Source organism: Chiloscyllium punctatum, chromosome 6 (assembly GCF_047496795.1).
Source record: "Chiloscyllium punctatum isolate Juve2018m chromosome 6, sChiPun1.3, whole genome shotgun sequence".
Lineage (NCBI taxonomy): Eukaryota > Metazoa > Chordata > Chondrichthyes > Orectolobiformes > Hemiscylliidae > Chiloscyllium > Chiloscyllium punctatum.
In genome coordinates, this window is record NC_092744.1 from 38,945,856 (window position 1) to 38,958,268 (window position 12,413).

General features: G+C 35.4%; 1 protein-coding gene across 3 annotated transcripts in view; it reads right to left on the reverse strand.

The window, feature by feature from the left end:
- Window positions 1–316: 316 nt before the first annotated feature.
- LOC140478893 (chloride channel protein 2-like) overlaps window positions 317–12,413 on the reverse strand; it is a 609,305-nt gene continuing 597,208 nt past the window's right edge. For all 3 annotated transcript variants that reach the window (XM_072572491.1, XM_072572492.1, XM_072572493.1), the window contains 2 exons: window positions 9,671–9,757; window positions 317–7,145 (listed from right to left, as the gene is read on the reverse strand). In XM_072572491.1, the coding sequence (XP_072428592.1) occupies window positions 6,951–7,145; window positions 9,671–9,757 (282 nt within the window). In that variant the 3' untranslated portion in view covers window positions 317–6,950. The remainder of the gene's footprint in view (window positions 7,146–9,670; window positions 9,758–12,413) is intronic.

Genomic DNA, 12,413 nt, shown 5'->3' on the forward strand with positions numbered 1-12,413 from the left:
AAAAACTTATATAAAGCTCTGAAGATGAGTCATACTGGCCTCAAATCATGGACTCTTTTTCTCTCTCCCAGAGACATTCCAGACCTGTTGCATTTCTCCAGCACTTTCAGTTTTATTTCAAATCTTCAAAATCCACCGTGCTTTTATGTAAAGCTCATGATGCATTGTACTAAGTACTGTACTAGTGATAATAACCAATCTTAAATTGGGTTATTTCAAAATTAATTGGCAATGAACAAATAAATTCAATGTTTTTAAGCAAGAAAATCTACAACGATGTATATTGGTTAAAATTTATTATTTCTTATAGTTTCAAGATAAACAAATTATTTTTAAATAAACACTGACATTTTTGTTAAACTCTGAACTCACTCTAATATACAGATATTATTTTACTGAATTCTGGATCGGAAAATATAATCAGAACATTCATAGCACAAAACAAAATTAAAGACAAAACTTTGATCAATTACAAGTTGTAGTTTAAGTGCACAACTATCCTTGATACCAAAAGTAAAGTTAATTGAATTAATTCCATACATGGAACTGTTCGGCAAAATTTGCCGTACAAAACAATTATTGCACAAGTGGTGATTCTGAGGCTAATATTACCAACATGGAGTACCCATGTAACTTTATAATTAAGAAAAGCTGCACAAGACCTGAATAAACACAGCTTCTGTTTTAGAGCACTGATCCATATTACACAGAAAAGATATGCACAATTTAAATTACTGTAATATTAAAATGCAATCCAATTATTACATCTTAACTAAATTCCTCCAACTTTTGAAGTCATTTGTTATTTGGTATTTAGAAGATTGTTAAAAATACAGTTAAACTTTTTTTTTTAAAAAGAGTTGCCTTCATTTTCGAACCACGTTTTTGTTCCATGCTTACAAAGGACTATGAGAACTTTTTCTTGGCATGCAAGTACAACAGGTATTTCATACAAACTAAAGGGGAACTGGTCAAATAATTCATAATGCTTGACTTAGAATCCTTGCACGAACCCTGCAAGCTGGAAAGCTCATCACAATATTTATCACAAGTTTCATAAAGGTTATCACAATTTGCAGATTTGCAGTTGATTTTTTGATTTTAGCTACCAGTCCAAAGGGAAATTACATAAGACTCTAGAATATTTGCAACACTTGATTCATATCCATTATTCACTTATGTTTAGCAAGCTTAGCAGAGTTTACATAACTTGCATCTTTTACCTTCCTTATCAATAATCTAATTTTTCAAAATATTATTGCCACACTTTCATAAATCATTTGTTCGGTTTATTACAATACTCAGCTCTCCTGTATATAAATTATACTTGGAAGATATAATGTCATTTATCGGAGGAATTCTAAAGGACAGTTGCAGAAAATCCAACTATGTAATAATGTTACATTGACTCACATTTAAGTATGCGATGGTCCTGTGTAATCATAAAGAACAGAGTTCAAAAACTAACCTCAGTAAGAAATAAATGACATTGCAGAAGTAGAAATTTGTATTGTGAGAGCATTAAAAACCATAAGGTAACCACTATTTAAGATGGAATAATTTGAAACTCCGTGATGGCTGTAAGATCATCCAAGGTAATCTTTTGTATTTGAGCCTTGCTTTTAGCACCACTCACCAAATGCTTCCTTTGAAATAAATATTAATTTTAAGAAAGACTTAAATGAAATAATTGCTACACCACTGTCTGTATTGGCACAAAGCAATTCAAAGCTAAAGGCTGAATCTTGAAAAATGAATTCTATTGATGACATGATTTGAGGTGAACAATAAGAGCAGCAGATATCTTAACAGATGGGCTCTCTGGTCAGTAGTAAAACCAATTCAATATAATTCCAGAATGCATGTTCATACAACTTAGTTTGAAGCAATTTGATTTTGAAATGTAATAATATCTCATGCAGTAAAAAGTTTAATATGTAATAAGAACCTGTGAAAATATCAGTAAAACCAAACCTGAAACCGGGCCAAAATTCCCAGGAATAAAGTCTACCTACTGAGTTTATGTTGTGTTTCTAAGTGCAAACTGTAAGTATTAAAAGGGCAGACTTGTACCCAGGAACTAGCAATTAATAAGATGGTGGCAGTGCAACAGTTTGGAAACTTACTTTGCACATCTATTTGTGACTTGAAGCTTACCTAATTATTCAACAGTAATTGTGTTTCCTATTGGCTAAAAAGTTGAAATAGCAAAGTATAGTAGTTAGCTGTCAGTTTGACAAAGATGTAGTGAAAGTAACAACTGAGTAAGAATGCAAAAATAAAGCAGTAATATTAGCAATTTTTATACGAAGAAGAAAAAGTGAACTAAATCACATTCAAGTTTGGATCAGTTTCTACTGTGGAATGACAGTTACCTCCTAATTTAATGTGATCATGCAAAATGTATTCAGTTGTCAAAGGAATCGGGCAAATAGCCAAAGAAAGATTAATAATTCACGAGGTATCATGGATAAGCCAAGCACTAAAGATTCTGCTTAGGAATGCCTTTCTAATGACATTGATATAAAAAATAAGTATATAGGCAAAGAGCAGCAAAAAGCAAAAATTAATAATAGGAAGAAAGAAACAAAAGATACAAAAATCTGCAGTCCATAATTGATTCAGTGTGCACAAATATTATTTAATGAACACAGAAGAAGAAGAAAAAAAAGCATAATACCAAATTACTGAAACTGAACTAATAAGAAGAATTGAATCAGTAAATAACACACAATATATTAAATTTTCATCCTCATTCACAAGGCGTGTGTATTTCATCTATTCTTAGTGTCCGTGCTTAATTGGATAGATTTGTATGATATAGTTATTTTCTTACATTTAAAGTAAAATTACCATTTCACAGTATGTAAGATATTTATATAACACACCATATTTGATAATTAGATAACTAATTTGTATTTATTTCACTTAATATGCTAATTTATTACAAATATATTATTAAGGCCTGAATAGGTACCTTGGTTTTCTCAATGTCTTTAAAATCAGATTCATTTCTGTAACTTTATTTGAGTAGTATTTCCCGTAATCACTTTATATATGACCATTCCAAATCTAAATTATGTCAAGACTATCTATTACATTTATTTTTTGTCACAATAGTCTATAATAGATATTTAAGCAATGAAGATCTTTTTTATGGAATAAAAAGTGAATACAAATCTAAATAGTTAAATAGTTTTTAGATAGAACTGTATTTCAGCTATAATGGACAGAAATGGAATGAAAAGATTTTCAATGCACAGAAAGTACTCAGTAGTCAGCCAAGAGTAGAAAGAAATATAAGATGTAAAGTCCATTTCAAAGAAATACAGACAAATGGACACATCGGTAAATGAAGGATTATAGCATAAGATCCAACATATTGATCTACATCATACATTCTGTAAAGAAAAAGGTGCATTTTTCAATGAAGAGCAGTAAATGCCTCACATGTCTGGATTGTGTATAGAATTTTTTATTAAAATGTGAATTTATGTATTAATTGTAAGCTTTATGTTTTAATTGTAGATTGTACATTTATAAGAAAGTACAGACTAAATGCTAATTCGTGTAATCATATTATTAGAAGGGCAACACGAGTTAGAAACATAGAAGGGAGGATGTCCTCAAACAAATTTGGGGAAAAAAACCTCCAAAAAAATTAACAAATTGCTTGGATATGAGAAACAGCAATACAGTGTAGTTGTCTATTCAAGCTGTATCTTATTTTTTTGCAGCATTGTCTGAGAAACTGCACAACTATTCAAAGATTGCAGTGGAGCCCTTTGTCTCCACTGGTAAATCATGCTTGCAATAAATGAAATGCTCTTGCAGAACCCATATGTTGCCACCTATGATTGTTAGTTCACATGCTAAAGACACAAGTGAACATTTATCTTACCCTCCCATCTCATAGAGTAATTTGTTAAAATTATCAATGGCAAGAAGTCACCTTTTACATCCTCACTTAATCATTAGAATACAGAGGTAACATTATACTAATTCTAAATTGAAAATTACAGTGTTAATTTTCGGCTCTTAAACTCCCTATTAAACAAACAAACATTTGAGTTCATTAACTTTTGTAATTTGGAAAAGAAGGCAGGCATTAATCTATGACATTAATCTAGGATGGTGGGGTTTCTGCATTATATTTTTTTCCACTGTATAGACAGGATAAAGGCACATTGGAAGTTGGCTTCTAGCAAAGTATAGAGCTCCTTGACTCTTCCCAAAAGGGCTTCTTTTAGGCAAAAATAATCATCATTACTTCCATCAAAACCTTCTTATTGACTTTGCTATTGTTTTGCTTTGTATTAAAAAATTACTTCAATCAAATTTTGAGTGACTGGACAGTGTCTTTCACAGATGTGTATGCATACATGCTCAAAGCTTGGGAGGCATGTTAATTCATTACCCCCATCAGCATGAGAGGAACTCTTGGAAGTGAGATAGGCAGTAGGTTAACTACAGCAAGTTTCCTCTTTCAGTGTAAATCATTATTAGATCATGTGTGGACTGAGATAAGTCATTTAACAATGTCGTTACTCATACTTCCCTATTCTTGAATCTTTCTGCTGGGAGATTTGCCTTGTTGAATTTATCCTCAGACTTCAACATTTATATCAGTGACAAGAAAGGATTTTGTTTTGGAATGAAGACTCTAGCTGGTCAAATGTAGTTCAGTTTATTTGTGAATCTGAATTCTGATGTTCACCAAAGTACTGGCTCATCCATGTCTGTATGTCTATGAAGGCTTGTTTCAGTCAACTAACAGCTGTTATCTTTATAATTATCTTGAATGTACATACATTGAACTAATCTTTTTTGTTTGTAAATTCAACTGTTTTCGGTGTATCATTTCACTTGCAACTATATTTAACATTTAGAATTTCCTTCAACAAAAAGGCCCAGATATTGCAGTCAGAGACAAAGTAACAACACTTGCTGCTTAATGTGAAGAAAGTTGCCCTCAAAATTCTAGCAAGCTTTGTGCTTTGAATTTTCTCATTATGAATCTGGAATCAAGGTAAAGGGCTCTCCAGCCATCCAACAGCAGTGATGTGATCCAACAGTTGAGCAGTCAATCACATTGGAGTATTCAAACAGCGGAAAGCAGGAAGTAAAATGCACTATATTTTCAATGTTTACAATTTACAAATGGCAAATTAGATGACTGGGACAAACATATAGAATTAAAGTTAAAACTGAAATATCACTAACAAATTTCTTTTTAAAAAGAGGCTAAAAATTGCACTTTATCATTATTGAGACATTTGATGTTACACTAACATAAAATTAATTGTTCAGTGATAATGTAGCTGTTCAGCATTATTTATAAACACTATTAAAGATCCAGTTACATTATATCCAACAAGGTGCGAATTTTCTAGAGATTTCTACAGCACAACTAACAGCTTAAAACAGGAGGTTTTCATCAGTTCAGTGATTTCTATTGGTTCACAGTCTGTGGAGACATCAACAGCATATCCTTGAATCATGAACAGCAACTTCTGGATCCCAACATTTAACTGCACACATGCAGGCTCCCAAAGCTGCAATTTAAGGTGAGTAATGACAGCAAAACTGACTGTTTCCCTAATTATGAATGCAAAACCCAAGCCAGGACAGTACAGTATCTATTTATCATGCAGAATATACCAGTGGTGCATACTTGCGGAAAAATAATCACAGCAAGGAAAAGGACATAGGTTTCTTTTTCTCGAAGACTTGGTCCCCTTATGGAAATAATAGCTCACTTGCTCTGACAAGAATTCAAGTGGTGGGAGAAAGCCAATACTTTAGACATAAATGAAATTGGACTAACATTCAAATTGAAAGGCTTTGATTTACATTAGGAATTCATATGTAATTTATCCTGTGTTAATTTTTGATCAGAAGCTGTATTGCTTATAATAAGATACAGTAGCCTATAACTCCTTCACTGGATACACAAGTTATGAGGTATTAACATTGAAACAGACCTGCTGCAGTGACTGTGGAATAATTTTCATTGAAATAGGCATTCTAACTAGTGCAGAAGTTATAATGGGAATATTTTAGCATGGGTAGCAGCTTTGCCAAACTACTAGCTGCTGTTCAAACAGCAACCTGATTCAATTTCATTAGTAGAATTTACAACTGGTAGGCAAAAAAAAAGACCATATGTATAAAACCTTTGAAAAAAAAACTTCCTTACATTATTAGTCAGAGGGCTCTGTATGTTACATAGCTATGAATAGAATAATAATATTTCTTGAAAATTAGCTGAGTGCAGTCAAACAATACTCTGGACCAGACTGGTGCGCAGTTTCTATGCAAAACAAATTGCACATTAATACAGCTCATCCTATGGACTTATTTCACTGGCACACTAGAATGTTTGGGTCAGACACAAGAATTGGCCCCATACATCATTTCAACACAGCATATTCCCACAGTTCACTTCAAATGTCCAAGTGAAATGCTGAAAATTCATTTCAAAAGAAATTTGAGTGCATCACCCCAGACGATACAAGCTTATTGCATAAACACTGGACAAACCATGTTTTGATATTTTCAGGACATAAACTGCTGAGAAATAAGTCCACATATTAATTCCTACTGGACGTGAAATCATTTTGTTAACTATCAAACACAAAGACTCAATACAATTACTTTCAGACTTTAGCTTATCAATTAATAGATTAGGTTTCATTCTAGTTTGAAAAAAAGATATTCATTAACATATGCTGACGGGAAAAAAACTCCAGAAACTTGCCAACAAGACGTACAATCAGTGCTTTTAAGTCTATCAACTTGAAATTAGTCTATTGTTTAGAAGTGCATCACAATTCCCAACACTTCTGACAACAGCTAAAAGAAAGATTTCATTTCCTCATCCAAAATCAAGTGCATTAAATGTGAATAGTGCAGTTATTTTGAGGCAATTTGTTCCCTGCAAGGCTTGTTCAGTGTGATTTGTCATCTGTGTCTGACGGACTGGATTCACGAGGAAGTGTAAGGCTCTCCCTTCTGTCCCACAGCTTGTGAATCTCTGTGGTATCTGACTCACTGCTGCTATTGCCACTTTCCCTGAAACTAGCCAATGGTGGACGCATCTTCACCCCTTTTGATGTGACTGATCCTTCGATGGCCTTTCTCAGCTGAAATAAATTGAAGCAAAGAGAGAATTGAAAGAGATTTAAAAAAAAACACAATCACCTACTCTACAAGCAGGATGAGTTAATGCAAATGGACACATTTTTACTAAATATTAAGAACATTAGAAATGAAAATAGGAGTAGCAGCCATTTGTGACTTATGAATTTGTTTCTATTTGAGTACCACTTGCTTGTTAATACAGGGTAACATTTTTAATTGTTACCTTTTGATGCCATCCTTTGTGCAGTGAAAGGTTGAGTTCAGTGTGCACAGTATGCTAATACATGCCTTGAAACATAAAGGCTGCATGCCAGAAGCCTGCATTTGGAAAATTAAACCTCACGCCCATTTTATTAGCTTAAGAAATACGTTGAGCATTGTTGCATGAATTAAATGTTCCAGTGTTTAGTTCATTAGTCTCTTAATAACTGCCTTGTGATGCAATTTCTGAGATACTAGTGACACCTGTGCTCCACATGGAGGTATTTTAGGCTACAAGTTTTGGTGCCATTGTAAATCATAATTCTTAATACCTCAGGGACATTCTACAATTAAGTTTACTTCATAAAAAGTAACTCATGTATCATATATTATAATTCCTTTCACATCCTTCAAATGTATGAACAGTAATAAAATTTGACTCTTTTCCATAGATATTTCATTGTCAATTTGGCATTTGCATGGAAGCGTGAACATTTTTCTTTTCTAATAGGCCAACACCATAAAAAAACTATTTTTGTTAATTGAAATACTCTCAAAGAAATCTGAGATGGCTCAGCTTGGGTCACTGAACATTAAAAATTCAGCTTAGCACCCATACCTCTTCATGGTGAACTAATAACACCAAGCATCAATCTTTCCCAATTATCCTGGATTGGAGTCACAGGGAAGTGTAAAGACAAGAAATGTCACCTGATTTTTAGTTATGGGGGTTACAATTCAGGGTGTGCCTACACCCAGTTAGAAACAAGGTGGGTAACCCACAAAATTAATCTATGCACCTCAATCCCATGATTGTACAGTGACCCCTGCATAGCCAGGATGCCATGTTTGTGTACACATCCTCTGCCCATATCTGGAGTCCAAGCAGCATTGGAAGGAAATCATGTGCCATCCCTTTTAAAAGGGGACATTCCTATAAAATTACTGTTGGAGGAATGCAAAAAGAGCTGCATAATCATTTTTTTGTCATTCAGGGATCAGGTTTTACACATCAGGAGAAGAGGAGTGAACCTTGGGATGGTAACTCAGGAGACTGGAATGTTGATGCAAAGTATAATTCTGAGACCAAGGCTATCCCAACTTGTTAATTGGCTAGTCCTGGGACAGCTCTCCCAATTTTGGTACAAGTCCCTAATTGTAGTTAGGACAGTATCTGGGTATGTCCTTGTCATTTCCATTGTTTAGGCCAATGTTGGGAGATCAGTCTCTCTGTTTCATGTCTCTGGATAAATAGTTGAGATCCCTGAATTATTAGTCCTGCAACAAATGCACCATGCAGGACCTAATACCCCACTCTGAAGTTGCTTTGTTAAAGATACTAAATAAGTGCTTAATGCTGTATGCTCAATACGTATTAGCACATTGAACCTATTAGACTGCACTTTACAGCCTTCTGGCAGTGAGTTTGCAAGCAGAGGAAGGGTCCATGAATTTCTCGATATATCAACCCAGCAGCCTAGCCCCCTGTCTTGCCACAATATCAAGCAGTGGGAAGAGTGTGTTTAGGGGCATATATCTGTGTACTAATTAAGTCACATAAGTGCCCAACTAACAGCCTGTGTTGACCACCACTGGGATTTACCCAGTGGAAGGAGAGGTCCACACCAAGCATCTAACTTAACAACTTAAACTTACTGTTCTTTAGCAACAAGAATCATAGTATCCCTACAGTGTGGAAACAGGCCAGTTAGCCCAACAAGTCCATACTAACCCTCCAAAGAGTAACCCATCCAGACCCAATCCCCTACCCTATTACACTACATTTTACCCCTGACGAATGCACCTAACTTACACATCCCTGAACACGATGGGCAACATAGAAGAAAGTGATTAGAGTCGAGAGTGTAGTGCTGGAAAAGCTTGCAGCCTCATTCCTGAAGAAGGACTTTTGGCTGAAATGTCGAATCTCCTGCTCCTTGGATGCTGCCTGACCTGCTGTGCTTTTCCAGCACCATACTTTTGACTATGGGCAATTTAGCACAGTCAATTCAGCTAACCTGCACATCTTTGGATTGTGGGAGGAAACCGGAGCACTCAGAGGAAACAAGGGTGTGGTTGTTCCACTCTGTTCTACAAGATAGGATTGTTGGGTAGGCTATCCTTTTGATTTTACCTCCTGTATTTTGTTCCTGCTATCCATTCTACACCTGCTCATTATGAAACAGCTGAGATCAGGCAATGTTGGGTGTTAAGATAGCAATGCTGTACCTGACATTTTCTGACTGAGAATAAAGTTTAAACAGGAATCTTCTCTGCACTTTTTACTGCAATTCTTGAAATTCATATTGCCTATAAAATAACCTACCTCTTTAAGAGCTACCACTCCTATTAGCTTTCCAATGCTGGTTACATAAGCATGGTTCAGTCCCAAGAGAGAGAACATGGTGTGAGTCTGAAAAGAAACAAGCATCTTTGATCAGATAGTTGACTGTAATTCAATATTGCACTTAAACACAGTGATTCAATTATTTGTATTTTAAAACTCTTTGATAAATTTCATTCTCAGTTTTGCAATATTAAAACAATATTAATGTTACATATTCTTTACAGTACAGTATTAATTATTCAATGTCCTATTCACATTGTCAGTAACAGTTGGTACAAAGGTTGTGGTAATATCATTTTGGGAGGAAAAGGAAAATCTTCTTTCATGAGAAAGTAAAACACTTCAGCCAGTATTCCAAAAGATGAAAGACAGACTCTGATGTTTTGGACATATAGTCATTTATTCTGATTAACATAACTAAATTAGGATTAACTCTTACTAATTTTTACTATGAAGAGAAACAGCACACCCTAACTTTATAAATGTTGATTAACTAGCTATGGAATCCCAGCATGATGTGTTCTCATTTTGACTTTCAGCATTTGCACACTTACTTCCTCAAAGAAACATTGATAACTTTACAGGCAACCTACAGTTGGGAAAGCAGAATAACTATGGCACAAAACCATCAGTGCTATGCCCAGTGCCTGCCCACCTACATTGTGATCTTCTAAACAGTGGGTGATGCACAGGGTAGGTCGCCTCCCTGTGGACCAATTGAAGCCCTGAAGTGGGCAATTATTGGCCAATTCCTGGAGATGAACAGAAGTCCCACCTCATTATTGAGAGGCTGTCACCTGAAAAATGAAAGCAGGCCAAGCTGGGGCAAGTGGAGGCAGGCTCTGACCCAACATTTATACTGGGATGAGGGGACCCCGCCCTCAGAGCAAAATCCAGTCCACGGGATGAAATATATATGGGATGACTGACTGTCATTTTCAGGATCTTGTGTTGATTACAAAATAAAAACTAGACCTCAAGTAGAAATTCACAACATTCACAACATTCCACATCAAATGTTAGAATTTTGTAACACTGGTATTCTATAAAGAATACTCACAGCTCTAACTGCTTTCACAGGTATGTGCTACTACTCTTACACAAGTCAGGCTACCCATCCGTCCTCTTCGAGGAAATAAAGTGATGTTGTGTATTTGGATTTTCAAAGGACATCCAGTAAGTTGCCAAATCAAAGGTTCTTACACAAGACAAGAGTACATTGTATCGGGAGTAATATATTAACATAGATAACAAAGAAAGAAAAACAGAAAATATGAAACTCAGAGAGAAACTACTGCAGACTTTCAGTTCTGAAGAAGGGTCACTAGAGTCATAGAGATGTACAGCATGGAAACACACCCTACAGTCCAACTTGTCCATGCTGACCAGATATCCTAATTTAATCTAGTCTCATTTGCCAGCACTTGGCCCATATGCCTCTAAACCCTTCCTATTCACATACCCATCCAGACACCTTTTAAATGTACTAAACTTTGACTTTGCTTTCTCTGCACAGATGCTGCCAAACCTGCTGACGTTCCCCAGCAATTTCTGTCTGAGTGTAGATAAAGGATTGTTCAGCTAAACAGAAATAGTATTAGGACAAATGAGTTCGTTTCACATTGAAATACTGTAACCAGAAGTATGTAGTTTACCACAGGGATCAGTGCTGCGACTTCAACTATTTACAATCTATATTACTGACGTAGATGAAGGGTCGGGTGCATTATAGGTAAATGTGCCGATACTACAAGGGCTGGTAGGAAAGTAAACTGTGAAGACAGAAAGAGTTTGAAAGAGAACATATTTATTGAATGAGTAAGCAAATTCTTGGTAGCAGGTGTGTAATTTGGGAAAATGAGAGAATATCCACTTTGGTGGGAAGATCAGAAAAGAAAAATATTATTTAGATGGCAAGCAGCTGCAGGATGTTGCAATGCACAGTCTTTGTACATGAAACATAACACAGGTCTAGCAAATAATTAGAAAAGCAAATAGAAATTTGGCCTTTATTGCCAGTAGTTGGACAATAAAAGCGGGTAAGTCTTCCTATAACTGCACAGTGCATTGGTGAGACCACATTTAGAGACTTGTGTACAGTTTTGATCTTTTTAAGATGTGTAGTGATATTGGAAGAAGTTCACAGACGTTTCATTAAAGTAGTCTGCTTCTCAGGATGAGAACGTTATCTTATGGGGAAAGGCTATGATGGTTGGACTTACACTGAAGTTTAGAAGAATGACAGGTCATCTTATTGAAACATACAGTTCTGAGGGAGCTCTGCAAGGTGCCTGCTGAGATAATGTTTCTCCTTGTGGGGGAATCCAGAACTAGGGGGTACAATTTCAGAATAAAGAGACTTCCATTGAAGGTGGAGATAAGGAGGAAATGCTTTTGAAAAAGCCATTAATCTTTAGAATTCTCTTCTTTAGACAGTAGTGGAAGCTGGGTCATTAAATACATTCAAGGCTGAGTTAGATAGATTTCTGACATACAAGGAACTTGAGGGATATGGAGGGTGCTCAGAAATTGAGTTAAGACTACAATCAGATTAGCCAAGATCTCATTGAATGGCAGAGCAGGTTCCATGTGTCAAATGGCCTACTCATACTCTAATTCCTTATGGTCTCTACCAGGGAAATACAGTAAGCTGAATAGAGACAGGAACAATAATGTTGATCTCACTTATCATTATAATGAAAGCTGTATGGTTTGATGATGC